Source organism: Ziziphus jujuba, chromosome 8, assembly GCF_031755915.1.
Source record: "Ziziphus jujuba cultivar Dongzao chromosome 8, ASM3175591v1".
Classification (NCBI taxonomy): Eukaryota; Viridiplantae; Streptophyta; class Magnoliopsida; order Rosales; family Rhamnaceae; genus Ziziphus; species Ziziphus jujuba.
In genome coordinates this window covers 20,467,576-20,495,052 of record NC_083386.1, presented here as the reverse complement: position 1 = coordinate 20,495,052, position 27,477 = coordinate 20,467,576, and the positions used below count along the sequence as shown (strand labels likewise).

Sequence of the window (27,477 nt, the reverse complement as noted above, 5' to 3'; positions counted from 1 at the left end):
AATAAATTGTCCTAAATCTTACTACGGAACAAACTCTTTTCCACTATAAAACTTTTTGGTTAAAGAAACAGCTTTCAAATCCTTAAAAAAAACCTGTCCCTGAGAGGCAGTGGAGATGTCAATAGCAATTTTCCCATTTTTATTCAATTGCCCCAAAAAAATCTACAACAAAAACCAAATATTTTGCTTGCTTGAGTGTACAAAAGGGTTCCGGTTATTATAATAACAAAAAAAAAATATTAAACTTCCAACCAAAATGAAAATAAACAATGTAGAAGTTTGAAGTTTATAGCAGATGATTGCGATTATTAATTGAAAGAAAAGTATAATCAAATATGGTTTCTGTTCACACGCATGGCTCTCGTGATCAATGAGAGCAAAGAGCTATATATACAAACTTTCTTCACAAATTCAATCACTCCATTTTGATATATATCTCCATCTATCTCTATCTCTCTTCCTTGATACATATATAATTCCCGTACTAGCTTCCATCTTCAAACTCTTCGCAAAACAACAATGAAGCTTCATATATACCTCCATGTGATTTTTCTCTTATGTTTCAGCTTGCTGCAACTTACCATTCCCACTAATGCATTAGGAAACGACACTGATCGAGTTGCTCTGCTCAACATGAAAGAATCCATAGCCAACGACCCGCAAGGAATCATGAGCTCGTGGAACGATTCCATCCACTTCTGCAACTGGACTGGAATTACATGCAGCCAACGTCATGGTAGAGTCACGGTCTTAGCTCTACAAGACCATGACCTAAGCGGATCAATATCACCGTCAATTGGAAATCTTACCTTTCTAAGGTTTGTCAACCTCGCAAGCAACAGCTTCTTCGGCAAAATTCCACCAGAAGTTGGCCATTTGTACCGACTACAACATCTCAATCTCTCCCATAACATGTTGGGAGGCAAATTTCCAATCAGCTTGATCAACTGCTCTGAACTCGTAACCATTGACCTTAACAACAACAGATTCATTGGTCATATTCCTTCCGAGCTTGGCTCTTTGATGAAGCTTGAAGCTTTTCTGGTTAATTCAAACAACCTGACTGGAGGCATCCCACCTTCTTTAGGAAATCTTTCGTCGTCCTTCAAATTTTTCTCTGTGGGGTACAATAATCTGGCAGGGAGTATTCCAAATGAGATAGGTCGTTTGAGAAGTCTGTCTTTTTTCGCAGCTCCAGCAAACGATCTCTCTGGTATGCTCCCTTTTTTCTTTTACAACCTATCATCTATTCGTACCATCTCAGTTGCAAGTAACAAACTTAGCGGAACTCTTCCAGTCAACATAGGCCTTAGTCTTCCTGATCTCCAAATTTTAGCAATAGGTGGTAACAAGTTTTCTGGATCAATTCCAGTTTCATTGTCTAATGCTTCTCAGCTTCAAATGGTCGACCTCGCTCTGAATAACTTTGTAGGGCCAATACCAACGAATCTGGGAAATCTACAAGATCTCTTTTGGCTAAATTTAGGTGAAAATTATCTTGGAAGCAATTCAACTAGTGACTGGGGTTTCTTAAAATCTTTAACAAATTGTAGCAAACTAGAAAAATTCTCCATCCATGAAAGCAATTTTGGAGGGGTCCTACCTGGTTTGATAGGCAATTTGTCAACCCAGCTTGATAGTCTTTACCTGGGAGGAAATTATATACATGGAAATATACCATCATCCTTAGCAAATCTTGTCAAATTAAATGTGTTGAACATGGAATATAACCTTCTAACAGGTGCAATTCCAGAAAGCCTAGGCAAGTTACAGACGTTGCGGGTATTTACTGCCTATCATAACAGATTGTCAGGGGAGATACCTTCCTCTTTGTGCAACCTCACTCGGTTGATTCGAATTTCCTTATTCGACAACAGATTAGAAGGTAACATTCCCTCAACCATTGGAAACTACCAACAATTGCAGCAGCTGGACTTTTCAAATAATAACCTTACTGGGAATATTCCCCTGGAGGTTTTCAGTCTTCCTTCCCTATCTCTTCTTCTCAACTTATCACATAACACCTTAAATGGCAGTCTACCTGTCCAAGTGGGTAAACTGAACAGACTTTACACGCTTGATCTCTCTGCAAACAACCTTTCTGGTGAAATTCCTAATACCATTGGGGACTGCTCAAATCTGGATTTCCTTTCCCTGAGAAGCAATTTTTTTCAGGGAAACATAACTTCATCTTTGTCTTCTATTAAAGGTCTTGTCCATTTAGATCTTTCACAAAATAACTTGTCAGGGGAAATTCCAAAAGAATTACAGAACCTAACTTTCTTAGGATATCTGAATATTTCTGCTAATGATTTGGAGGGTGAAGTACCCAGAGGAGGAGTCTTCAGAAACGTAAGTGCTGTATCTTTTACTGGCAATAGTAAGCTCTGTGGAGGTGTTCCCACTTTGCAGCTGCCAGCATGCCCCACCAAAGGATCAAAAAGTGGGAAGTCTCAAGTTTTGAAACTAACCATCATAATTATTTGTGTCATCCTAGTTTTGATACTTTCATTTTCCTTCTCTTACGCTCTGTATCGGAGGAGAAAATCTGGAGAAAAATCATCTTCACCAAAAATTTCAGCAATAGAATTCCTTTCAAAGGTTTCATACAGGGCTCTCTTTGAAGCAACCAGCGGATTCTCTCCAAATAATTTACTTGGGTATGGTAGTTTTGGCTCTGTATATAAAGCGATTATTGACGAGGAAGAGAAGGATATATTTGCAGTGAAGGTCCTGAAACTTGAAAAGAAAGGAGCTTCCAAGGGGTTCATAGCCGAATGCAAAGCTCTAAAAAATATCCGGCACAGAAATCTTGTTAAGATCCTGACAGTGTGCTCAAGTGTTGATTACAATGGTAATGATTTCAAAGCTCTTGTGTTTGAATTCATGGAAAATGGAACCTTGGAGGAATGGATGCACTGGAATAAAGAGGATGAAAACAGAAGAAATTTAAACCTTCTTCAGAGAATAAACATCTTAATGGATGTTGCTTCAGCATTGGACTATCTTCATGAAGAATGTGAACAACCAATCATCCATTGTGATGTAAAGCCAAGCAATGTTCTTCTTGACAAAGATATGGTTGCACACTTAAGTGATTTTGGTTTAGCAAGACTGCTCTCAAACACCAAAGGTTTTAGACAAAGTCAGACAAGCACAGTAGGAATAAAGGGATCTATTGGCTATGCTGCTCCAGGTAACATCTTTTTTAACTTTGCTCTTATATTGTCGTATTTAAGATCATAGTAACCAATATATAAAATCAGGGAACTAAAAGTAATAGATAGCATATAGGAAATGGATTAACAGGGGAGATGCAATTAAGATAAGGTATTTTTCACTTTCAACTTCAAGACAATATTCTACTGCAAGTATTTCATTTAAGTCAAAGACATTTTATAAATGGAAAATATCAATTGGTCTTTAAGGAGAATATATACAATTTTTTCTTTGTGTTTATATGGAACCACACTTGCCATGTTTCCATGGGCTACGCTTAAGCATTAAAATATGGATCCCATGTTTCCATGGACTACGCTTAAGCATTAAAATATGGATCATTCATGTGAATGGACTAGACAACCACCTTTTAAAATTGGATTACAGATCCACCTCTAGAACATAAAGAGTTTCTGGTCAGCAGTCTCTTTCCAACTTAAAAAATAATTTCCAACAAATTAGCAAAACCAAATTTTATTTGTCGTTTAGTTTCAGAATGTACTTTGCAAAACTTATTGACCACTGCGTAGATATTAACCAAGTCAGAATATATGAATTTTCAGAGTATGGAATGGGTGGAGAGGCCTCAAAGCAGGGGGATATATATAGCTATGGAATTCTTGTTTTGGAGATACTCACAGCAAGAAGACCAACAGATGAAATGTTTAAAGATGGTCTCAATCTCCATAACTTTGTGAAGACTGCATTACCGTTACAGCTGACCCAGATTGTTGACCCAATCCTTCTCTCAAGAGAAGTAAGAGGAAGATCGCATATTAATAATGGCACTGTGATAAAAGCACAAGATAAAGCGGATAAAAGTGAAAGCTTGAATGAGACAGATGCAAATGTGGAGAAGTGTTTAATTTCACTCATGAAGATAGGACTTGCCTGTTCAATGGAATCGCCAAATGAGAGAATGATGATGAAGGATGTCACCAGGGAATTACATTCCATTAAAAATGATTTTATTGGGAATGGGGTAAATCAGAGAGGTGAACCAAGAATGACTACAACCTAACTTTGAGGTATGGATTGAAAAGTACTTCTAGGTTCTGACTTTTATATTATTAGCCATATAATGTAGCCAATCACAATTATCATTATCAGACCCGTATTTGCACCATTTTTTAATCTAAATGGTATATTGAAATCTAAAAGATAATTAATGCTATGTTGCTTCATCTATAAAATTTTCAACTTCCAAGTCAAGTTTAAAATAAAATATCTGTGTTTGAAGAGATATCAAATATTCAAAAGAAAAATACATTAACAAAGATGTAAAGCAAAAAAAAAAAAAAAAGGGAAAAATGTATGTGTAAATGACACACAATATGTAACAGAGTACATTTAATTTATCTGCAATGCAGGAGCACAAACATCATACAGAAATCAGAACGCTGAAGGTCAACAGATGGGAGCATTGAGCTTAAAAATTATTTAATTTTGTATTTGTACTCGGTTGCTTGTCTGATCTCTATTACCATATTGTAAAATTGAGTGGCTGGTCAGAATCCTATCTTCTTATGTAAGCTGTGGCAGTTTCTATTGCCCACCGTGTCTGTTCATTTGCTAATTGTAAAAGCATTTTCTGAAAGCTTACGTTGCTTCAATAGTTTGCAGATTGCACCTTGGAAAATGATGTTTCAAATTTCAAGTGTATACAAGGCTTCTTGTTGAAATTCTATATGTTCTCACTTAAAGCAAATTAATGTATTGTCTTTCATACTAGCGTTTTTGGCTTGTATAAGTCAATGAATATCATATTAAACAAATTACCATTCATGGGATCTTGACCTCGTCATCCGAGCTTGTACTAAGCATGACCCTCAGAGTGCCTGCCAGATTGAATACCCCCGCATGGCCATTGAGCACTGCCCTGAACTATTAGCCGGTTTGGTCACTCCCATTAACAGTAGTTCATGGCCATTTTACATTTTCTTCTTTTTTAATGGTAAACTTGAGAAACTTTCATTCAACTTGAGTCATCATCCTTACTCAAAAACATTTTGGTCGTCGATTTAAAAATATGGAAATAAATACCCTCTTACAGAACATGAATTATCTGAGTTTGTTTGTTATACATAACACAATCTTCCATATCATTATGAAGAATCAAAAAAGTTTCATTTATGACTTAAAATAAAATAAAATAAATAAATAAATAAATAAAATCATTTATTGCTTCTTCATATGCTCATTGAGAATCAAACAACAGAAAGAGCACAAGTACAAATTGTTCAACGGCAATAAATCGTAGAGCAAGTAAATTGAACTTGCAATACTAAAAAAAAAAAAATCAGAACTCCAGTACTAGCAACCAAAACCGACATTGAAATTATAATATTCAATGAATTTCTAAATAAATACATTCACAAGGCATGGCTCTTCAGTTGGTCCTTGAGAAAGTGCCAATTTTCTCGTGTAATTACAAGTTTTCCAGTTGATTCAGTGTGTCTTTTATGCAGCTAGGCTGTTATTATGCAGCTAGGATCTTAAGGCTCACAATCTTCTAATTGACCATCGACAATGCAACTTAAAATTGCTGATCTTGGACTAGTTTTTTTTAGCTCGAGCATTTATTGTCCCAATCAAGAAGTAATTCTCGAGGTACTTGCTAGTTTTTTTAAGCATTTTGATAGAGAGCTTTTGATTCGTAACACACAAGCTTCTTCATCCATAAATAATAAAAACTTGGTTGTTATGGTTATTGCTGTGTTGCAGATACTGGATCAGGTATAGATCAAGCTCCTTAAGTTCTTGGAGCTACTCATTATTCAACCACGGTAGATATGTGGTCTGTTGCCTGCACATTCGGTAGAGATCTTCATCCCTTCTCTATGTTTTGGACCTTTTAAGATCAAAGTCAAACTCATTTGACAATCCTTATTGGTTTAGTATTTGCCTGAATTGTAGGTGAGCTGGTCGCAAAGCAAGTGGATATTCTGAGCTGCAACAGCTGCTATACTCAGGTTCCAATTCTAATCCTGAAGGCATGGTTGTGCCTTCCTTTTCCTTACACGTTATTAACTGTGACCCCTTGATGCAGGTTATTAGAGACAGAGAAATATGGCCGGGTGTGGGAAAACTAATGAACTGGAATGAACACCCTCATGGACCCTCAGCTTGTTTAATTCTCTTCCTTATTTGGATGATGATGGGTTGGACAGGTTGAAGGTAAGTTAGATATACAGATTGCTTAAATTTAAGCGTTTCTTGTTATGATTTTGTTGAAAATACTGCAAAGGTCAAAATAGTGTAGTAAGCTAACGAACACCACTTTATGTCAATTTGTTTCCAGCAAATGTTGCGGTATAAGCCCTCAAAGCATATGTATGCAGAGAAAGCTATGGAGTACCATCACTTTGATGATCTGAACAAGGCTGGTCTCTGACTGAGCAAATACAGCAAATTGCTAATGATTGAATCACCTATATGTGGATCGAGTTTGTTCATTTAGACGACCAAGCTAACAGGAGTTTTCATATACGTCAGTTGCACACTGAAATTGTTAATGTTGCATTTGTTCAAATAAACAAGAAAAAAATTGTTCTGCTCATTCCACATTGCATAAATCTAGCAGTTGTGTTAAATATGTTATAATTAATTGGTAATTCTCTGATAGGAAAAATCAGACTAAAAGATTTTTTCAATAGAAAAAATAAACATTAGTGGCGGAGTTACAAAAATTCTTCAGACCATAAGCCACATGAAGAAGGTGTACCACAAAGTAAGCGAAATTGAAGCCAAGGCATACGACCAGAGCATGATAACTGAACATTCACTCTCTCCAGCTCCAAACAATTGAGTAATGTTTCCTGGTATACAAATTAGCAAATGAGAACCTGAAACCAACCCTAGAAACTACCACCACAGGAAACGGAAAAAATAAAATAAAATAAAATAACATTGGATTTGAGGAACATAGGAACAAACATACCTTATGGTCATACTTCATAGCTGGTGGAAGTGCATATTGCATAAGTAAAAACTGGTACAATAGATCCGACTACACCATTCCTAATCTAATTGCCCCCTTAATAATCAACATACTTGTAAGTGGCAGGGCAACATATTGAGCAACAATGACGCCAAAATAATAGATTTCCGCATAACCGACCCTTTCAAACCTGAAAGACAAAATGCAACTTACAAGTCTTCTATTGTCAAACGTGATACAATTTGAGAGACCTCAGATAAATTACCTTCAAGAAGATTTCCTCCTATTATTAGTCAGAGTTGGCATTGCTCCTCTTCTCTGCAGTAGTCATAAATAGATAACAATACAGATGATTAAATTAGTTTCAAAAACTAATGAAAAAAATTCAACAGTCAACTAGGAATTTTTTTCTTTCTTTATGTTAGACCAATCCAATTTAATGGACACAGCCGTGTCTATAACATATGTATATACCATCGAAGTCTCACAAAAATCACCTTTAAAGTAGTGCAGAGATGGCAAACCTTACCCTTGTAGCCATACTCTTCAATTTAATATTCCTGTAGTCTCCTTGACCTCTTAAAAGTCTGTATTTATGTAGCAACCTGTTGGTTCTTAATCTCAAAACCATGTAATTAAAAAATCAACAAAAAGATGATAGAAACCCAGGAACCAATCAACGTGAACACAAGAGGCATGGAATTGACTCCTACTACATCCATTTGAGTAAAACAAAAATGCAAGGAAAAAGTGTCGCACCATGACTGCATCTCTAGGGAGACCATGACAGCAAAGCGATGGGCAGAGACAAATTTGAACATGCGAGCATGTTGCTTAAAACATCCCTCATGCCATTGAAAGCAATAAACAAAAAGAAACAAAAAATCAAAAAGGGCCTAAAATTTGTGTAAAATGGACACAAACTTTACAATATTTACTGCTACTCCAAGATGTTAAAAAAAGAAGGGAAAGGTACAGGAAAAAGGTATGTCTCAAGAAAATAAAAGGCTTTCCCCACTATTCGAGAAAAAATTAAGGACTGATAATCCGTAAATTCTAAATCACGCTAGAAAAAGGAAAAGACAAGCAGATAACATGTTCTTTACATATGATCACAAAGCTTTGTTTTATTCTCTAGGTGTCCCAAGCCCCAACAAGCACCAACAAATCAGAACTATTAACTCAAGGAAAAAAATAAAAAGATTTTTAAAAATAAATTACTCAAGCTTTAACCAGACTAGGGAAGAAGATAAATGAGTTTGCATTTCTAGATATAGAAAAGTAAATCTGAACACTCGAATAAAGTAGACCAGGTAGACAAGCATAAACCATGTAGAAAACTTGTATTACCCAACAAGGAGACAAGTGGGCATAAAGAACCTAAAAAACACACAAGAAACTACCGGAGAAATCAGCCTATCTCCAGCAAAAGTAGGCAATGGCATATATATCTACAATAAGTTGAATAAAGCTCTTACATTTAAAAAACTGAGTATTTCCCTGGCTGCGTTCCACCAGGAAGTGACAAGGCCTGGTTTGTGATGTCTTCCAATACACGTTTTAATTCTGCTTTTGCTCTCTTCACCGACTGTTCCGTAGGGCCCTCAATGAACAAGTAGAGTTTGCGTTCTCCTGGTCCAGTGATTTTGCCTGGTGGGAAATACTGCCCCCTGGTAGTAATGGCAGCCCCAGTCCACTCTGATATAGGACCCAAAGTTTCCTTGTGGGTGACTTTCCATCGAGCATTTTGGGGAAAATCGTTTATCTCAAGCTCTGCTTCATAGTGTTCAGGCATTGCATCAGCTTGAATCTTTGCCAGATTATGCTGCAAGTTCATGGCAGCTGCAATTGCTGCTGCCCGGGCTGCCCCATCGTTGGGAAGAACAGGCAGCCCACTTCCAGGCACAACAGCAGCAGTTCCTGGTATTGTTAGACCAAGGACACCTGGCAGTGATGCAGGTAGTCCGCCATTTGGAAGCAGTTGGGCAGCAGATATAGGAGTTGGCAGTGATGGTGTACTTGATTTGGAGGCAGCAGCAATGGCAGCTATCTGAGCAAGGGCAGCTTGCTGTGAGATGTCACCCCCCGCTTTCCGGATACCTTCATCTTCATCTTCAGAATCTGACTTGTCTTCCTCAAATCCATATTCTTTGGCCTGTGCTTTCTTAGCTGCTCTCCTCACTTCATCTTCCTCTTCATTAAACTTAAAACCACTTCCACCATAACCAGTCCCATGAGCTTGCTCAAGTCCTTGGTTCACTTTTGCCATGAAACTATCAGCAAGAGCTTTTAGGTCATCAGGAACAACTTGGTCAGAGAGTTCTAATGCTTTCACTAGATCTGGAGCATATCTAGCATCTTCTTCAGAGATAAATGTTATAGCATACCCTTTACGGCCAGCTCGGCCTGTCCGACCAACACGGTGAACATAATCCTCATAGTGATTTGGAACATCGAAATTGATCACCAGTTCAAGCTCCTTGACATCTAAACCTCTGGCAGCAATACTTGTTGCAATTAACAAATTACAGACATTACTTTTAAAATCAGAAATAGTCGACTCACGATCTGTTTGATCCTTAGCACCATGAAGTGAAAGGCATGGGTAACCATGCCTGAGTAGATCCCTGAACAAAGCATCGCATTTTTCCTGTGAATGGACAAATATCAAAATTTTCCCTTTCTCGTACCATTCCCCAAGCAGTTCTAACAATCTTAAGAACCTTTCATTTTCTGGCCTCACTTCAACCAGCTGTGCTATGTCCTTATTCACAACACTCCTCCCACCAACCTGTATTTCCACAGGTTTGTTTAACACCTTACGAGCCAAGATTTCAACTTGACGAGGGAAAGTGGCAGAAAAGAGAACAGTTTGTCGATCAGGGCGAATATTTTGAACAATTCTGGTGATTTGCGGTTCAAAACCCATGTCAAACATCCGATCAGCTTCATCCATGACCAAGTAAGTGACCCGTCGTAGATTAGTAATTTTCCCACCACTTGTGCAAAGTATATCAATCATCCTGCCTGGAGTACAGACAACAATTTCAGCACCCCGCTTCAGTTCACTAATCTGTTGGGCAACACCGGAACCACCATATACAGGCACACACCTAAGACCCAAGACCTTGGAAAACTTCTTTATATCACTGTGAATCTGCTGGACAAGCTCCCTTGTAGGTGCCATTATAAGCCCAATAGGTCCATCTCCAGCAACTACAGGTGGCTGGTCCTTGATATGCCTCAGCATTGGCAGCACAAATGCAAGGGTTTTGCCTGAGCCAGTTTTTGCAACACCAATGCAATCTCGACCGCTCATAATTATGGGTACTGCTTGGGCTTGAATTGGCATTGGCTTTTCATAGTTAAGCTTCTTTATTGTCTCCAAAATTTTGCTCGTAAGTCCAGTTTGGTGCCAGGATTTAACTGGCTTTGGCACATCCTTACCATGTATCTTCAATTCCAATTGTTTACGGTATGCAGCAACCTCTTCTGAAGTCATTCTTGATATCTCCCTTACTTCGATATAGAAATTTTTCCTAAATGGTTTATAATCAATCTTTGAGTGATCAACTATTGAAAGCTTCTCAGCTTTTGTCTTCTTAACTCTTTTCATGAATTCATCATCATCTTCATCTTCTACAGCATCATCTTCATTCTCGTGGTCCCCATAATCTGAATCAGAATCCTCCCCAGGAATTATTCGTCCCATAGATTTATTTGAAACTTTCCTTGGTTGTCCAGTATGACTTTTATCAACCATATTATCCTTGTCCTTTGACCCTGAAGTACCATCAACAATAATCAAAGGGTCCACAGCATTATTAAGTTTCTCAACTTCAGGTAAAACCATAGAATTCATAAAAGCATCTAATGGATCAATTTCCTCATCCCCATCAGCAGAAGCGTCTCCATTCTGCAGTGAAGATGGAGCACTTCTATTCTCTGAATCTACGGCCATTGCATCTCTTACTTCTTTATCATTATTATTGGCTTCCACATCAATTTCCATTCCTGTCTCTGGTTTGTCAGTAGTCAAGGGTACTTCTTCATCATCAGATTCACCTTCAAGGGTCCACGTTTTACCAGACTTGAGTTCATTAGCATCCGGTTCCCCATGCTTCTGTCTTTCAGCTTCTTCTTTCTTTCTCCTCAACTCTTGCCACTCCTGTACTCTCCTCCTCCGCTTTTCCATTTCTTCGTCCAACCTACGCTGTTCATCCTCTAACTCCTCCTCATGGTTTGGCTGCTTCTCTTTGTTATCCAAACCATCCTCAATACTCCTCTTCCTGGGACTATCGTCACTGTCATCCTTATGCCTGCTGGGCCTGCTGCTGCTGTGTTCACGCTCTCTCTCCTTGTAGTCATCATCATCTCTCCTACGTCGCTTCTTCTCCCGTTCCCTGATACCATCATTGCTATCATCACTATCAACTTCCCGCCGCTTCTCTCTTTCACGAATCCTCCTCTCTCTTTCTCTCTCCCGCTCCTTCCGCTCTCTTTCTCGATCTTCCCTTTTCTCTTTGTCTCTTTCTCTTTCTTTTTCCCTCTCCCTTTCTTTCTCCCTTGTCCGTTCCCTCTTCTCCTTGTCCCTTTCCCTATCTTCTCTATCTCTATCCCTATCTCTATCCCTTTTCTTGCCTCTACTTCTTTCTCTTTCATCATCCCGACTGTGTGTCCTATCTTTATGCCTCTCCTTCTCCCTATCTCTTTCATGCCTCTCATCAGAATCAGAACTCCTTTCTCTCTCAGAACGCCGACTATCACGGTCCCTCTTATCCCTATCCCTGTGCCGCTCTCCATTCCTGTCCTTATCCCGACGACGACTCCTTGAATCATCGGATTCTTCTCTCCTTGACTTATGTTTTCCCTCTTCCACTTCCCCCTTCACCATTATAATTATTCACAATATGCACAACACCTACCCAAAAAAAGTTAATAATGACAAAAACTCATATTAAAACAAAACAAAAAACAAAAACAAAAAGCATAACTAGATTTCTTGCATAACTAGAATTCCAAATATAAAATTTAAAAGTATAAACAACTAAACTCAAATTTCACAATGAAAAATAAAAAAATGTCATCCACATTTCCACAACAATCACAAATTTCACCTCAGAAAACAAATTACGCAAACTCCACAGTCAAATTTCACATAGTTTCACTTCTCAAACTCCAAACTCTATTGCAATCAGATTTCACAGCCTAGACTTCACTACACTTCAATACTTCACGAGAAGCATATTTAACCTCTTCAATACACTGCAATTTTCATAAGGAGGGTCTCTGGCTCCCAAAAACAATAAACAAGAAAAAAAAAAATTGTGATAGTGCCAAATGGCTCACCAGCTGAGGCTGCGACAGTACCTCCGAGACAGAGAGAGAAAAAATTAGCTCGAGGCCAAGAGGGAAGCTTGAACCAGCAAAGGCCGAGAGATAAACTGACCGAAGATGGCAGCTGAGATTCCAGAACTGATACCAAAAAACCAACTCAAACAATCTCAGCTTCCAATAGAGTTTTCAAAACCATATATATTGATTCAAAGAAAATCCAGAAACAAAACCAAAAGTGCTTACAAACATCGAACTATATCAAGCATTTTGACAAGCAGTTTCCATCAAAAAAAGCTAAAAATTTTATTTAAAAAAAACATTGTTGAACTGAAGTAGCAATCATTCAAAAAGAAATCACCCAATTCCCCCCCCCCCCCCCCCAAAAAAAAAAAAAAAAAAAAAAAAGAAAAATTTACATTTCCTTAAATTTACTAACAACATAAAAGCAGATAAAATCAAAGCAAACCATAACAAAAAGGTATCTAGACTGCAAATTCGTCAAATAATCAGAGATCTTCAGAGCTATAAAATTTACTTACCCAAAACTGAGAACTCAGCAGCCTGTGGCTCGCTGTGGTGTCGTTCGTGGTGGTTCTGGAGCTCGGGTGTCGTTCGTCGTTCGTGCAGAGGCTTGGGTGACGTTGGCGTTCGTCGTTCGTGGTGGGTTACGGACTGGTTCTGGAGACGCGACTGGTGTGGCGTCGTTGGTGGTGGTGGTTCAGAAGACCGCGAAGGAACGAGGACGTCGCTAGGGTTTTCAATTTCACATATGAAATTTCGAAATTGTGAAATTAAGGGGCTTATTATTTTATTTGTTTTTGGGTGAAAAATTGTGATATGGGATTTTGGGAATTGGTGTTATGGTGATGTGGAGGAAATCAGATGGTGAGGGAATATATGGTGGAGTAATAGTTGTCGTTGTTGTTGCTCTTCTTCTTCAGCATTAGTCCGAAAGAAAGAAATAAAGAAAGGAAATTGGGTAGAGACGACTAAATAGCATACGCTTACAATGGGAGGTTTCCAAAACCTGCGAGCCTTTTAGGAATTAGGATTTGGAATTTGTGATCAGATGGTGTTCAAAACTCGCTTACAAAAGTTGTCTAGTATTATGATTATTATTTTGTTATTTTTATTTTCTTGAAGGCAAAAAAAAAATTGTCTAGTATTCGAAAACTAGTTTTATGTATTGCTTTTTTTTTTTTTTTTAAATCATTACTTGTATGTAAATTATTTATTCTTATTATTCCCAAGATAAACTTTACACTTTTTTTAAATTTTTTTTACATGATTTGGTGATTGGCAGATTGGATTTGGTGATTGGCAGATTGTATTTTGAACGTTTTCTTATTTATATTATACCCTCCAATTTTTTTTTTTTTTTTTTTGGTTGCATCATTAAATCTTTCTGTGAGTGATGCAAAAAAGTAAGGATCCAAAATACAATGGTGTACAGTTTGGAGGTAATAATGCAAAAAATTTCAAATAAAAAATTGATGAAAAAGAAAAACAAAAATTATCGAGAAAGATTATTGTTTTTATTTTTTTTAAATTACTAACTAAAAAAAATTGCAAATGTATTTTTTTCAAAAATAAAAATAAAAATCTTTTTATATAATAAATATCCTTTAAAAAAAACATAAATTGTTTTTGAAAAACTAAAAATTTTTATAAAAAATATAAATTTGCAAATCTTATAGTATTTCTTTTTCAAAATAATACATAAAAGAATAAATTTTATAAAAATAATTTTCCAAATTTTTCCTTTCAGATTTTTCAAATTTCTAATCACTTTTTATACAGGTCTTTAGTGACCATCAATAAATATATTTAGAGCATTTCTAATAATTTGTTTATTGGATTTGTCCATTCAAAACAAGTTTTAACACTTCAAAGTAAATAATAGTTTTTCTTTTTAAAAAAAATAGCATCTCCAATAATATTGTATAAAATTTCTGTCAAATTAAAATGCATTAGGGAAGATTCTATAAGAAATAGTTTTTTTTAAAACTATATTTAGAACATTTCTAATAATTTGTTTATTGGATCTGTCCATTTAAAAAAAGTTCAAACACTTCAAACTAAAGGATAGTTTTTCTTAAAAAAAAAAAAATATCATCTCTAATAGTATATGATTTGTGTCAAATTAAAATACATTAGGAAAGATTCTATAAGAGATACATAACTTTCCTTTCTTACCATATTTGAATTTTTCTTCTAATAATTTGAAAGGTGAAGTATCCAAAAGGGTAGTCTTTTGAATGCAAGCACCATTTTTCTCATAGCAATAGTAGACTTTGTGGAGGTATTCCCAGTTTGCAACTACATCATGCCTAATAAAAGGAGGAAGAAAACCCAAGTTCCAAGTTTCTAAATTAACCATCATGATTACTTGTGTGATTCTAGCTTTAGTTCTTTCATTTTTGTTCTCTTTTGCTCTGCCTTGGTAGAGAAAAAGAGGAGAAAAGCCATCTTCAATGTTATCTTGTCAAGAAAAGAGTTACTTCCAATGGTTTCATATAGGGCTTTATTTGAAGTGAGTGGAGGATCTTCTCTAGAAAATTTAATTAAATTTGGTAGTTTTGGCTCTGTATGTAAACCAATTTTTTATATTTCCAAAAAATTTAATTAAATATGGTAGCTTTGACATTGTATATAAAGCAATTTTTGATAAGGAAGTCAAGATTGTTGCTGTGAAGGTTCTTAACCTCCAATGATAAAGAAGACAAGATTGTTGCTGTAAAGGTTCTTAACCTCAAAAACAAAGGAGCTTCCAGAGGCTCCACAATTGAATATGAAGTATTAAGCCCCATTTGGGATTGCAAACTTGTTAAAATCGTAAAAGCATGCTTAAGTTCAAATTATGATGGTAATGATTTCAAAGCTTTTGTCTTCAAATTCATGGAAAACAGGAGCATGGATGATAGGACTCGCCTCGAAAACTCTCTTAAGATTTTCCGGATGGTCTCGCCTGGTGAAATGCCACTGGATAATACTTAGAGGATATTCAATGAAACCTCACTTAAAATATGAACAAATGAACACATGCAATAGCAATAATACCCCAATATTTATATATAAAACCACAACAACGTAAAAGTCTACAACTATGGTTCACAATCAGCCTATCGTACTACTAGCCATAACTACCCACACACACACACACACACACACACATATATATATATATATATATATATAATATGGACTCTATTGTGTCTAATATTTAAATCAGAGCATTCTAAGAGTATTTGTAAAGTTTAGAAAAACAAATAAATAATAAATAAGTTCAAAAAGATAAAGATAAATAAAGAAAGATAGATACTACTGCTGCTGTGGAAAGAACAAAGTCACAAGCAATGTGCGAGATAGACTGCCACTAACTACCTGTATGTAACACCCCGACCCAAACCACATCGGAATTCGTGCATGTTGACCGTTGACCGAGTGGGTCAAAAGTTGACTTTTTGTTCCAGTTGAAATTTCTTAGTTGACCATGGTACTGTGGCGAAGTGCATGATGCCCCGAGTTCGTAGACTAGTAGCACGTCAAAAACGGAGCTACGGTTTGAATGTTATGGGCAAAACAAGTCGAGGTGCAAACTGTCCAAAAGGTGACGGGAGTTGACTTTTTATTGTTGTATAATTTTGTTTTGACTTTTATATGGTTGTAAAGTACTCGTCCATACGAGTTCATAGACTAGCGGTACGCTTAAATTGGACGTCTAGTTAAAAGTTATGGATGTGTGAAGTTCGCCGGATACCGTAATATTTTATTATATCTAGCTTAAATGCACAGTAACGCCACGTGTCGTCACTTGATTGGTCCACATGGGTAAACAGTGTCACCCACGGTGGCTTTTATTTGGCAAAAACGTCGGGGAGGAGAGAGAAAGAGAGAGAGGAGAGAGAGAGGGAGAGAGAGAAACGACCGGCCGCCGGACTCGACAAATTTTCTGGCCTATCCTTTCTACACGCGCCGTCCAGACGGGAGCGCCTCCCCATTTCCGGCCGAACCCTGAAATTTCACGACCGCCAGTCGCCAGACAGGCCCAGATCGAGCCGGCGAAGCTCGGCGGCGATTTTTCCCCTCCACCGCCGGCCACCGCCGTTAACCTGTTTCCGGCCACTTTCAAGCCACACGTGCCTGACCGGTCTCTCACCCTTGGCAATTCCGGCCTACCCACCAAAATTCACGGCCACCGGACCTCCGACACACCGGGATCGGAGCATTTTCCGACGAAGCGCCGAAAACCTTCAAACCTCGATTCTTCGCCGTCCGGCCTCCGTTTGCCTCACCGCCGGTCCCGTTGGAATCATCTCCCCTCGATCTACAAAACCCCCAAAAATCTCAGCCATCAGCCACCGCACGCGCCGCCGCCGACGACGGTTGCCGGTGATCGCAGTGGCTCGCCAGAAGTCACTGTTCCAACGAGTACCCAGTTGCACCGCCGGTCCCTGTCCACTAATTCCGACCTCCTGAATCCAAATCCGGCGTCCTTTTTCTCCAATTCGGGATGGTTTGGGAGAATCGAGGAGTTGAATACCGAAAGCTTTCCGGCGAGATTCCGGCCACCTCGGGTCCGATCTCGGGAAGTAAGACCGAATCCGTGATCCTCATCACTCAAGCTTCGATTCGGTATATTACTTGCAATTTTTAGTTGTCGTTTGTGTTCGCTCCCCGGGTACCCATTTGGGAGTTACCCGATTAAAATATTAGTATATTTGGTTGGTGTACTGTGAATGTTTTAGGTGCGCGTGTGAATAGTAGAGTTGATCCTACGGAGGATCTTAGCTGATATACGCGCTTAAGGTGAGTGACCCATCTTTAAACCTATTTTGGAGAAATTAATTATATTTAATTGGTGTTAATTGATATTTGAAATTATGCTCATGTGGTGCAATTTAATTATTATTATTGTGATTTAATTTTATTTATTATGCATGAGTAAGGTATTTTCAGTAATAAATCGTATGTGGTTTTAATATTATTTTTGGGCATAATTGATTTAAATATTTTGTGAAAATATTTGTTTAAATTGGTGGTTTAATTTTTATAATTATGCCCATGGTATATTATTTATTGAACCTCATGTTACGAGAAAAATTATTGTTTTATTGTTATCGATGTTTTCGTACCGGGTTTGTTAAAGAAAAATATATGGGATGGTAAATGTGAAAATTGGTATATTTCCCACGGTGATTTTGAAAAATTGATACGGTCATAATTAATTTAATAATTATTTTAGACGCACTCAAACAGTATTGGTGTTCCGGTGTATATGTGGTTAGTGCGCAAGTATTATGTCTCCCGTAAGTTGCCATTGGACCGTGGGCAGACAAGTTTGATATTGGCCACGGCCGCCCCCCTCCTTGGCCGGGATGACGGTTTCAGCATCGGTACTGTCGGGACGCCGAAGTGCCGTTTGCAAGTTTCTCTCTTTAACCCCCCGCCAGTCGGTGCTCGGGACGTTGGGTATCGGAGGGCATCACTGGTATATGGTGTGGTGCGTCAAGTATAAATTTTCAGATAAAATTTCAAACCCCAAAGTGTTCAAAAATTATTTATTATATTTATTTACATTTTAATTACATTTGGGGTATTTATTTATTTATTGGTTATTAAGTTGTTTGATCCCTTGGTTTTCGGGAAATACGAATATCGGATTTTGTGAAAAATGTTTTAAAAAGGGAACATTTCCAACGGAGTGAATAGTGAAAGTTTTGAGAGAAACTATTATTTTCAACTGTTATTATTTATTTACCTATTTAATTGCCGGTATTAATTAAATTCCCTTATTCGTTATAGTATTATTATTAAAAGTGTTCAGTAGCTAGGGTCGCTCACTAAGATGATTAGCATCTCACGTTTTTAAATTCCGTTCCCTTAGGTGCAAGGGGTTGTAGACGTTCTTCCGGAGCGAACCAAATCTCCGCCGCTATCGTAGTTCAAGAAGTACCTTTGTACTCGTTCAATTCAGTTCTAATATTTCTTTCATCTTTGTTGTATTTTCTATTGAATAGCACTTCATGAAGCTCTGTATACTATTCTGGACACTTATGTTTTATTTATGCACTGGATTACTGTTATTCCTGTGAAGTGCTGTAAAATTGTGGAATCAATTTGTAGTATTGTGGGAGGAATAAGGGGATGAAAATAGAAGTGTGTTTTCAGTGCAGGTAATTTGTGGTAAGTCCAACCCTTAGGGGAGGTTCTGCCGGATTTTCCATTGGAGGGTCCGGTAGGGTTTTCCTGGGATCAGGGCTTGTCTAGGGTTCTGGTGAGGAATTTTGGACGGGTCCTGACACTGTATCTAAACGAATGAATTTAAAAAAAATAAAATGTAAGATAAAGAAATCTCAATGAGTGATATAGTATAAATAGGAAAGTAAAAATTTATTTCCGTAAAACTTTATTTGAAGACCTCTCGTTCCACTCTTTTAAAAGGTTCATCTTTTTTAAAATCAATTCACAAAATCCAAACTTATACATCAATTCAATATTATAAAAATGATGCTAAAAAATGTATAAAGTGAATGATCATTATAATAATATAAAATATCTTAATCAAAATGTAAATATTGAGCATAAAATATTATAAACACAATTTCACAAAATAATTATAAAAGTGTAGTAATAATGACAATATTGGAAAGCTAATAATATACTTAGAACATATACACTGTACCATGTGATATACAAAACCGTAAATTGTGGGATATACCCACCTCAAGAAACTTAATATACGAAAGGTATCGTGGAAATAGTAAACCGCTTGGATGTACCCAGCCTCACGGCTCATGGCAATAATAAACTTATGGGATGAATCCAACCGCATGACACCGTGGTAATAATAAATTTGTAAGATGAACCCAACCTCACAGCCTGTAGTAACAATAAACCTGTGGGATGAATCCAACCTCACGGTACCGTGGCAAACCCGGACGCTATAATACTATATGGTACATCAATTAAAAATAAACAATACAGTATCCGTAAAACAATCTTATGAAATCATACTTTTACAAACAATACTGTATCATAAATAATGATTTAATATTCAAACTCAACCGCTTATTTAAATATTTCAAAATTTTCAAACCATCATTTCATGCTAAAACCAGAAATGCCACAATGAATTATATATCAACATAAACCAATTTTAAGCACATAAAATTATAAAATATTTGAACATACTTAAAATCATATAATTTTTAATTTGCTTTCTCAAATCAATTATTTTTCAAAATAATTTAAAACCTTAATTCAAATACCAAGATATTAAATACCACAAGTCCATTTATGAACTCAATAGAATCGAAAACCATTTAAAATATTGTCAAAAATATATAAAATAATAACACATATAAGTAAAAGCAGATCCTCATATATGCATAAAATGAACATTTAAATCAAACGATATGTATATGTAAAATACTCAAACCAAATATATATTATACTACATGCCCAAAACATTTTAAAATTATAATCACTCACAGTACTGCAGATGCTTACTTCTGCTCCTCTACAGGATCGCCTCCAAGCTCAACTCGAGTGCCTGTAATATAATAACATATTTCTCACGCTTCAATAACTAAACCAAACATATTGGTATGTATACCAAATGTCTTAAAATGATTTATACCACCATAAAATTATATAACTTGGATATCGAACGGTCCAATTATACTCCTTACCCTTAGGATCTGGTACAAAAAATTAGAGCTTTTCGCCCAAAGGCTAATCTTTCGAAATTGAACCTTCTAATGGGTCCTAATAATATATAATTGCATTAATCTAACTTCAATTTCATCAAATTTGACCAATTTTGTCCAAAAATAGTCCGAATTTACTTGGTATTTAACTAATTGATCCAAAAATAGAAAAAATTATCAAACGTACTTCAAAATTCACAAACTTTATATTAATGGAAAGCCCAAGAGATAAGGAATGCGATGGTGTACTCACCTTGGTCCAAAAGTGTCATCAATGGCCGAAAAACTTGTAGCAATATTCGGCCAAACTCCACATTGATGTGTCTCTCAAACAGTGAGGAATCTTGGCAAACGGAGCACGGAAATGAGTTCATAGGTCCAAAAATGGGGGGAAGGGTGCATGGGTTGGCCTGGTGTAACACCCCGTCCCAAAGTACACCGAAAATTTCTCAAATTTGACCAAGGTTGACCGGGTTTGACCGTCGTTGACCGAGAAGGGGTCAAATGTTGACTTTTTGCTCCTGATGGAATTTCACATTGACCGAGGTACCGTTACAAAGTACACATTGTCACGAGTCCACATACTAGTAGCACGTTGAAAACAGAGCTATAGATTGAAAGTTATGAGCAAAACAAGTTGAGGTCCAAACTGTCCAAGGGGTACCCGAGTTGACTTTTTGTTCATGCAAAGTTAAGCTTTGACTCATGCATGGTTGTGAAGTACTCATCGATACGAGTTCATAGACTAGTGGTACATCCGATTTGGACATGTGGTTTGAAAATTATGGACCTGTAAAATTTTTCAAATACAGTATTATTTTAATATTATTTTTAAATATGTGAACAGTGTACCACGTGTGACTTAATAAAGGGTACCATGTGTTACGACGGTAAGATGTCGCATGTCAACCATGATTAAATACCATATTATTTTATTATTATTCTATACAATAAAATTATTTTAATATTATTTAATTATTTTCTTTTATTTTCTTTTTCTTTATTTTTCTTTTCCTTTTTTTCCTTCCCCACGTGGGAAAAACACCCCCCAGAACCTTTCTTTCTTCTTCTTCTTTCTTTTCCTTTCCTTTTCCTTTTCTCGGGTCCTTGCCGTTTCTCAATTTCTGGTCATCGGACGGCCACACACACCTGCCAGGGAAGGAGCCCATTCCCTGGTGATGCCAACCTCCAATTTTCCCTGCCAAATGCCGTCGGACTCACCCAGCGGTTCTCGCCATTTTCGGCCAATCCAGTCCGATCTTCCACCCGTTTCCCCCTATTTTGGGTCTTCTGAATTCAAATATGGTCTCCAATTATTTAAATTCGAAGTAGTTCACGAGTTATGAGGATATGAAGTTCGACCGGTACTTCCCAGGCAAGTTCCGACTACCACCGGCGGAATTGGGGTCAATGGAGGCCGGTAATGCGATCCTCGTTCCATAAGCTTCGTTTCGGTATATTACTCACAAATTTTGGTTAACGTTTGTGTTAAACCTCTCGGGTACCGGGTATTATTTATCCGAATAAAATATTAATTTATTTGAGTTGTATAATATTGTTGTTCTAGGAGCACATGTGCGTCGTGGAATTGATCCCATGGAGGATCTTGGGTTAATTGCGTGCTTGAGTTAAGTGACCCACCTTCAAAAATTAATTTTGGGTGTCAAATTAACTATATTTCATTATATTTTAATATTTGGACAATTTGAAATGTGCATATGTGTGTGCACCGAAGCATATTTCGATTTTGATAAATTATGGAAATTCATTTTATGAAAATTTGACATTTAAAGAAATTGTGATTTTAATATTAATTGATTTATTGTGGAATTTATTTGTGAGTTTATTTTGATTAATAAAAATGCATTTATATGGATTTATGAATTTTGGAAATTTTATGGGATTTTAATGAAATTATGCCTATCTTGAATTTTAAGGATTTAAGGATATTATTTTAAAAATTATGCTTACGCATTTCAATATTGTGGATTGGAAAATTGATGCATTTGAAGGTTGATAGATTTGAAATTGATGGAATTTATGCGATGAATTTATGACGATGATTTATAAAGGAATTATGGAAAATTTACGGATTTAATTGGATGGAATAAACTCGGTGGTATTTATGAGATTTTGAGATTTGAAAATAAATATATTGATTTTATGATTTTTAGATGCACCATACATGTATTGGTGTTCTTTATACATGGATATGATTAGCGTGCAGGTGGATGTGATGAGTGCGCAGGTGGGTGTGAGTATCGCACAGGTGATTATGGGATTGTCCTGTAGTTGCCATCGGATGAGGGTAGGCCAACCCTCCATGGCCGAGACGCCTGTTTGCAGCGGCGTGGTGGGATGCCACGCGACCATATGCCGGTTTCTCTCTTTAACCTCCTATCTGGTGGTGCTTGGGACGCTGGGTACCGTTGGTGCCACTGGTATATAGTGGGTGCATCAAATGGTTTTCAGAACATGGATTTCAAAATAAATATTTTGAAATTGTATTTAAATTAAAAATATATTTAACATTGTTTTTATTATTTATTTCAAATGGAGGTTTTAATTTGATTTAAATTTTCCTTTGCTTAATTATTTAATAAATTGATTTATTTTAATTATTTAATTATTTCATGAATTGTTTTAATGTGAGTTTTATTAATATTTCGGTATCAATTGTTCTAATATGCATTAATTATTTAGTAATTTTTATAAGTTATATTTTATTTCAATTTATATCATTATAAATTTGGATTCTTGAATTATCGTATTTTATTAGAAAACTATTGACTAATTGTTTTTCTTGGTTTTCGGGGCATACAAATAGCGGGTTTTGCCAAAATGTTTTAAAAATGGAACTTTTCCAACTGAGTGAATCGTGAGGGTTTTGAGGGAAAATATTATTTTTAACTACCTATTATTTATTTATTTATTTCTTATTAATCAATTAACTAAGTTATTTACCTTTTTATTATTATTACTATTGTATAGTAGATTGGGTTATTCACTGAGATGATTAGCATATCATATTTTTAAATTTCGTTCCCCTAGGTCCAGGTTGGGAGACGTTGATCGTCCGTGGCGAACCCGACGTCTCAGTTCATTGCCGAAAGTCAAAGAAGCATTTCTTCCCTTTTTCCTCTCCATCTTGTATTGCTTCATCTGTCATTGTATTAATTTCATAATTATTTGTATAATGCTTTGTATACTGATTGGACACATATTTATTGAATCATATATTGATTCCCTGTTGTTATTTTGGAGTGCTATAAATCTGTGGAAATATATTGTAGTAAGGTGGGAGGAATAAGGGGATGTATCTAGAAGTGTTTTTTTGTACAGGATAATTTTGTGGTAAGTCCAACCCTTAGGGAAGGTTCTGCCGGATTTTTCTTTGGAGGGTCCGGTAGGGTTTCCCTAGGATTAGGGCTTGTCTAGGGTTCCGGTGAGAAATTTTGGACGGGTCCTGACGCCTGGAATGGGCAAAAAATGGCCAAAATGTCAAAAAATGCCAAACGGCCACCACTAGATTCAAACGGCCAATCTCAGTGTGTCAACTGGCAGTTTGGCCTGAAATTTGGCCGACGAGGTCATCCAAAGGTGGGTAATATAGGTGGTTGGCGCGTGCATCAAGATGGTGGCTAGATTTGGACCAAACAGTGATAACCTGGTTGAGCGTAAAACGGATTTGAAACGATCCAGTTCATATCCGTGGGTCTGGAGAGAATTTTCTCGGATTTGGGAGACAAAATGGGTATTTTAGGACTTGTTCCTTATTGGGCACACTTGCCAACATTTATATAGAAACTTGGGTCACTAACAGACAAAAACTTTGAACTGGTTTGGAAATTGATATAAAATTGATATTTGAAACTTTATAGAATCATAACTTTTTATCCTATGAAATCGTATCGACAAGCTCTACACAATGGTACATCAGTCAAACCAAAATTTTAACCATAGAAAAAGTCACCCTCGAAACCACATACAGCCCATTTGGTCAAACCTGATCAAACTTGTTCAACAGGTGTATTTTGGTATAGATTGTTGCCGTGGAGGAATGGTTGCACAGGAATAGAGAGGATGAAATCAGCATTGAAAATAAGCTTGATATATAATGTTGGGCCCACTTCCTAGTAGATTAAGCTTTAAGGATAGATGATGTTTTAACATGGTTTTAGAGCCTTAATGACCGAAAGATTTTGTGTTCGATCCTTAGTGTCCCTATTTGCGTTTGTATTTGTGTTGAATTATTTTTTAGATTAGTTTAATTTCTAGCACATATAATGCCCAATTTCTTCTCTCTCTTAATGGATTTACACTAAAAATAACTTTGATGTACATTATTAGGCTCATTTCTTAGTAACTTAAGGTTTTGGAATTGACAACAGCTTAACAAACAAAGGGAATTTAAACCTTCTCCCAAGGGTAAACATCATAAAGGATGTTGCTTATGCATTGGATTATCTTCGCGAACAATGTGAACAACCAATCATACATTGCGATGTGAAACCAAGTAATGTTCATCTTGACAAAGATATGGTTACACATTAAATGACTTTGGTTTAACCAGGCTGCTCTCAAACACCGAAGGACGTTTTAGACAAAGTCAGACCAGCTCAATTGGAATAAAGAGATCTATTGGCTACGCTACTCTAGGTACTAGATTGTTTAACTTTTCTCCAATTCTAAATTAAGAAAACCAAGTAGCACTAAAAAGTTTTTGGATTGGGTTTAAGTTGTATTATTGTATATAGTCATTTTACCTTTGTCTACTTTATTTTGTCTTACATTTTTGAGCTTTTAAACATTAACCATATGAAAATAAGTGAATTTCAGAGTATTGAATGGCGGGTGAGGCATCAATAGAAGGTGATTTGTACAGCTTTGGAATTTTTGTGATGGAGATACTGACAGGAAGGAGACCCACTGACGAAGTGTTCAAAGACAGTTTCAATCTCCATAATTTTGTGAAGACTGCATTACCAAGAAGACTCATGCAGATTGTTGACCAAACACTTCTTTCAAGAGAAATGGGAGAAGAAAGAGACAAATGAGGCACTACCACAAGACCGAATCAATAGAAGGAATTACAGCTTGATGGAACTGGGTGGTTGCAAATAAGGAGAAGTGTTTAGTTTCACTGTGAATATAGGACTTGCCTGCTCGGTGGAATCACCCAAAATGAGAATAAAGATTAATGTTGTTAATAGAAAATTACATTTCATCAAAAATATTTTTGTTGGTAATAAAAGGATCCATCACAGAAATGGACCAAGGTCAACTATAACCCATTAATTGTTACTTTTGACTCTGTTCTACAAAACCTAGTACTAAATTTTGGGTTCTTAATTATGTACTATGCAGCCAATAGTAGTTACATAAATCGGTCCTTGAATTTTTCTCCTTTTTTTTTTTTCAATTTATTTTTCTCCCTTTTCTCATCATTTTAAATAGTTTGTTTTTAATTGAACAAAAACATTAACAATTCTTGATCATTGTACATTATAAGAATCATACAAACTTCATGTGGACAATTACAATAATAAGAGCATCTCTAATGGTTCTATAAATTGCTACATTATTTTTTCCATATTAGAAATATAGACGTAGTTTAAAAAAAGAAGAAGAAAAACCTCCAAATGGCTCTTTCTTTTCATTCTGGTAAGCTAATGAACAACTCTTTCTATTTAAGCTATTAAGCTGATAGGTAAAAAATAAAATAGACATTTAAAATTGTCTATTTCTCAAATTGACAGTATGACTTAGCAATTTACGTGTTTTTTAATTTTTTTAATTTTTGGGTTTTTATTTGAGAAAATTAGTCTTCAATAAAAATAGAGTTGTGGGAGATTTTTTCTTTTTTTCTATTTCTTTCTTCTTGTTTGCGTTTGAAAAAAAGAAAAAAAAAAAAAGCACGCTAGATAAAATACGATACAAAATTATAATAGGTTTAAGGAATTGAAAGAAGAGAAGCCATTTGTGTGAGGAATAAATTAAAATTGTGAATTTGTGATAAACAAAATAAATAAATAAATGAAGTCCAATTTTACCTTTTACTCCAAGAAAAAATGATGAGTTTCTGAAATACTAATGACATCAGTCTTTGATGTTCTGCTTAATGAATATTCCAAATGTTCCGAAGCCACAAAAGAACTAAAATGCTGAATAAAACGTTATAATATGCTTGTGGAAATTGACAGAAGAGAAGCAATTAATGAGAGGACAAAGTAGTAGGAACATGGCCGATAAAAAGAGCTTTTTTTAAAAAAAAAAAAAAAAATCTTTTGCTGGTTTTTGAACTATATTTAAGTAGGTAACATGAGCAGAGAAAGAGGAAGACGAAACCAGAGATAATTTTATAGAACGACAATGTCTTTTGATCCTTCCTTTTTCTTTTTTATTTTTCCTTCTTGTAAATAAGTTTAATTTTATCCTATATAATTTTTAAAAAAATTAAAATAAATTACATATTATCAATTAATATAGCAATTCATAGAACCATTGAAAACTAATTTTTGACTTCATGTTATATCAAGCAGACCATTGTCAAATAAGTATGAAGCCTTCTAGACCCTATACCACATATACTACAATCCAAAGAAGCACTATAGATACTCTGAGGGTATGTGGCTACATTTTAATGCCCTATTAATGGGGCATGAAGCATTATATGTTTTCTGATGCCTGCTTGTTGTTTAGTCTTTATTGGCAAAATGTTATCATACTTTTGTATCCCATGAAGTTCAAAAATTAGTCTTTCCACGTTTTTTGTAATACAGATCTTCTTTGAACAACTCAATTAGATGTATTTGAATCTGGAATCAAACTTAATAATATTATATTCATTTAATTATTATTGTTCCAAATGTTTAAATACTGTAATCCCACTGATTCAGATCCTAATCGAATAAATTAAATTCAACTGAATTATAATATTACATATACATACATACATATATATATATATATATATATATGTATGGCATTAGATAAACATCATCATCCCCTCTTAAAAAGTAAATCAAATAAATTATGAGTAAAGTCCATAATTCATGTCAATCACATCCCGTAGTGCATGGTGATCAGAACCCAGCTAAAAGTTGTGCGGCAAATCTGGGATGTACCATAAATTTATTATAGTTTCCAATCGAATTTCCTCCCCTTCAAGTCTCAATCATTTTGTCGTCTTTCTAAATTTGTGAAATGACTATGACAGCCTCGAACCTGTCCTATATATTGTATAATGATAAACAAAATATTGAATGC

At 36.0% G+C, this 27,477-nt stretch overlaps 2 protein-coding genes across 27 annotated transcripts; one reads left to right on the top strand and one right to left on the bottom strand.

The window, feature by feature from the left end:
• The first annotated feature begins 519 nt into the window (after nucleotides 1-519).
• On the top strand, nucleotides 520-4,240 carry LOC107413841 (putative receptor-like protein kinase At3g47110). Its single transcript, XM_048470786.2, has 2 exons — nucleotides 520-3,196; nucleotides 3,783-4,240. Exons 1-2 carry the CDS (start codon nucleotides 520-522, stop codon nucleotides 4,238-4,240), a joined length of 3,135 nt encoding a protein of 1,044 aa, XP_048326743.2.
• A 2,511-nt stretch (nucleotides 4,241-6,751) lies between these two features.
• LOC107413866 (DEAD-box ATP-dependent RNA helicase 42) lies at nucleotides 6,752-13,593 on the bottom strand. Of its 26 annotated transcripts, none has more exons than XM_048470608.2 (7): nucleotides 13,036-13,593; nucleotides 12,509-12,634; nucleotides 7,919-12,080; nucleotides 7,657-7,779; nucleotides 7,425-7,477; nucleotides 7,160-7,349; nucleotides 6,752-7,037 (listed from the first exon to the last, which is right to left on the bottom strand). In XM_048470608.2, exon 3 carries the CDS (start codon nucleotides 12,051-12,053, stop codon nucleotides 8,640-8,642), a length of 3,414 nt encoding a protein of 1,137 aa, XP_048326565.1. In that variant the 5' UTR covers nucleotides 12,054-12,080; nucleotides 12,509-12,634; nucleotides 13,036-13,593; the 3' UTR covers nucleotides 6,752-7,037; nucleotides 7,160-7,349; nucleotides 7,425-7,477; nucleotides 7,657-7,779; nucleotides 7,919-8,639. The 26 variants fall into 26 exon arrangements, with proteins under 26 accessions (XP_048326565.1, XP_048326563.1, XP_024927833.2 ...); XM_048470606.2 differs by having other exon boundaries at nucleotides 7,689-7,779; XM_025072065.3 differs by having other exon boundaries at nucleotides 7,657-7,773.
• Nucleotides 13,594-27,477: the final 13,884 nt, after the last annotated feature.

Bases quoted from the DNA above. Each gene is read 5' to 3' on its own strand.
- LOC107413841 (XM_048470786.2), top strand. From the start codon at position 520: ATGAAGCTTCATATATACCTCCATGTGATTTTTCTCTTATGTTTCAGC. The intron at 3,197-3,782 runs GTAACATCTTTT...ATGAATTTTCAG, and splicing joins TATTGGCTATGCTGCTCCAG to AGTATGGAATGGGTGGAGAG.
- LOC107413866 (XM_048470608.2), bottom strand. From the start codon at position 12,053: ATGGTGAAGGGGGAAGTGGAAGAGGGAAAACATAAGTCAAGGAGAGAA.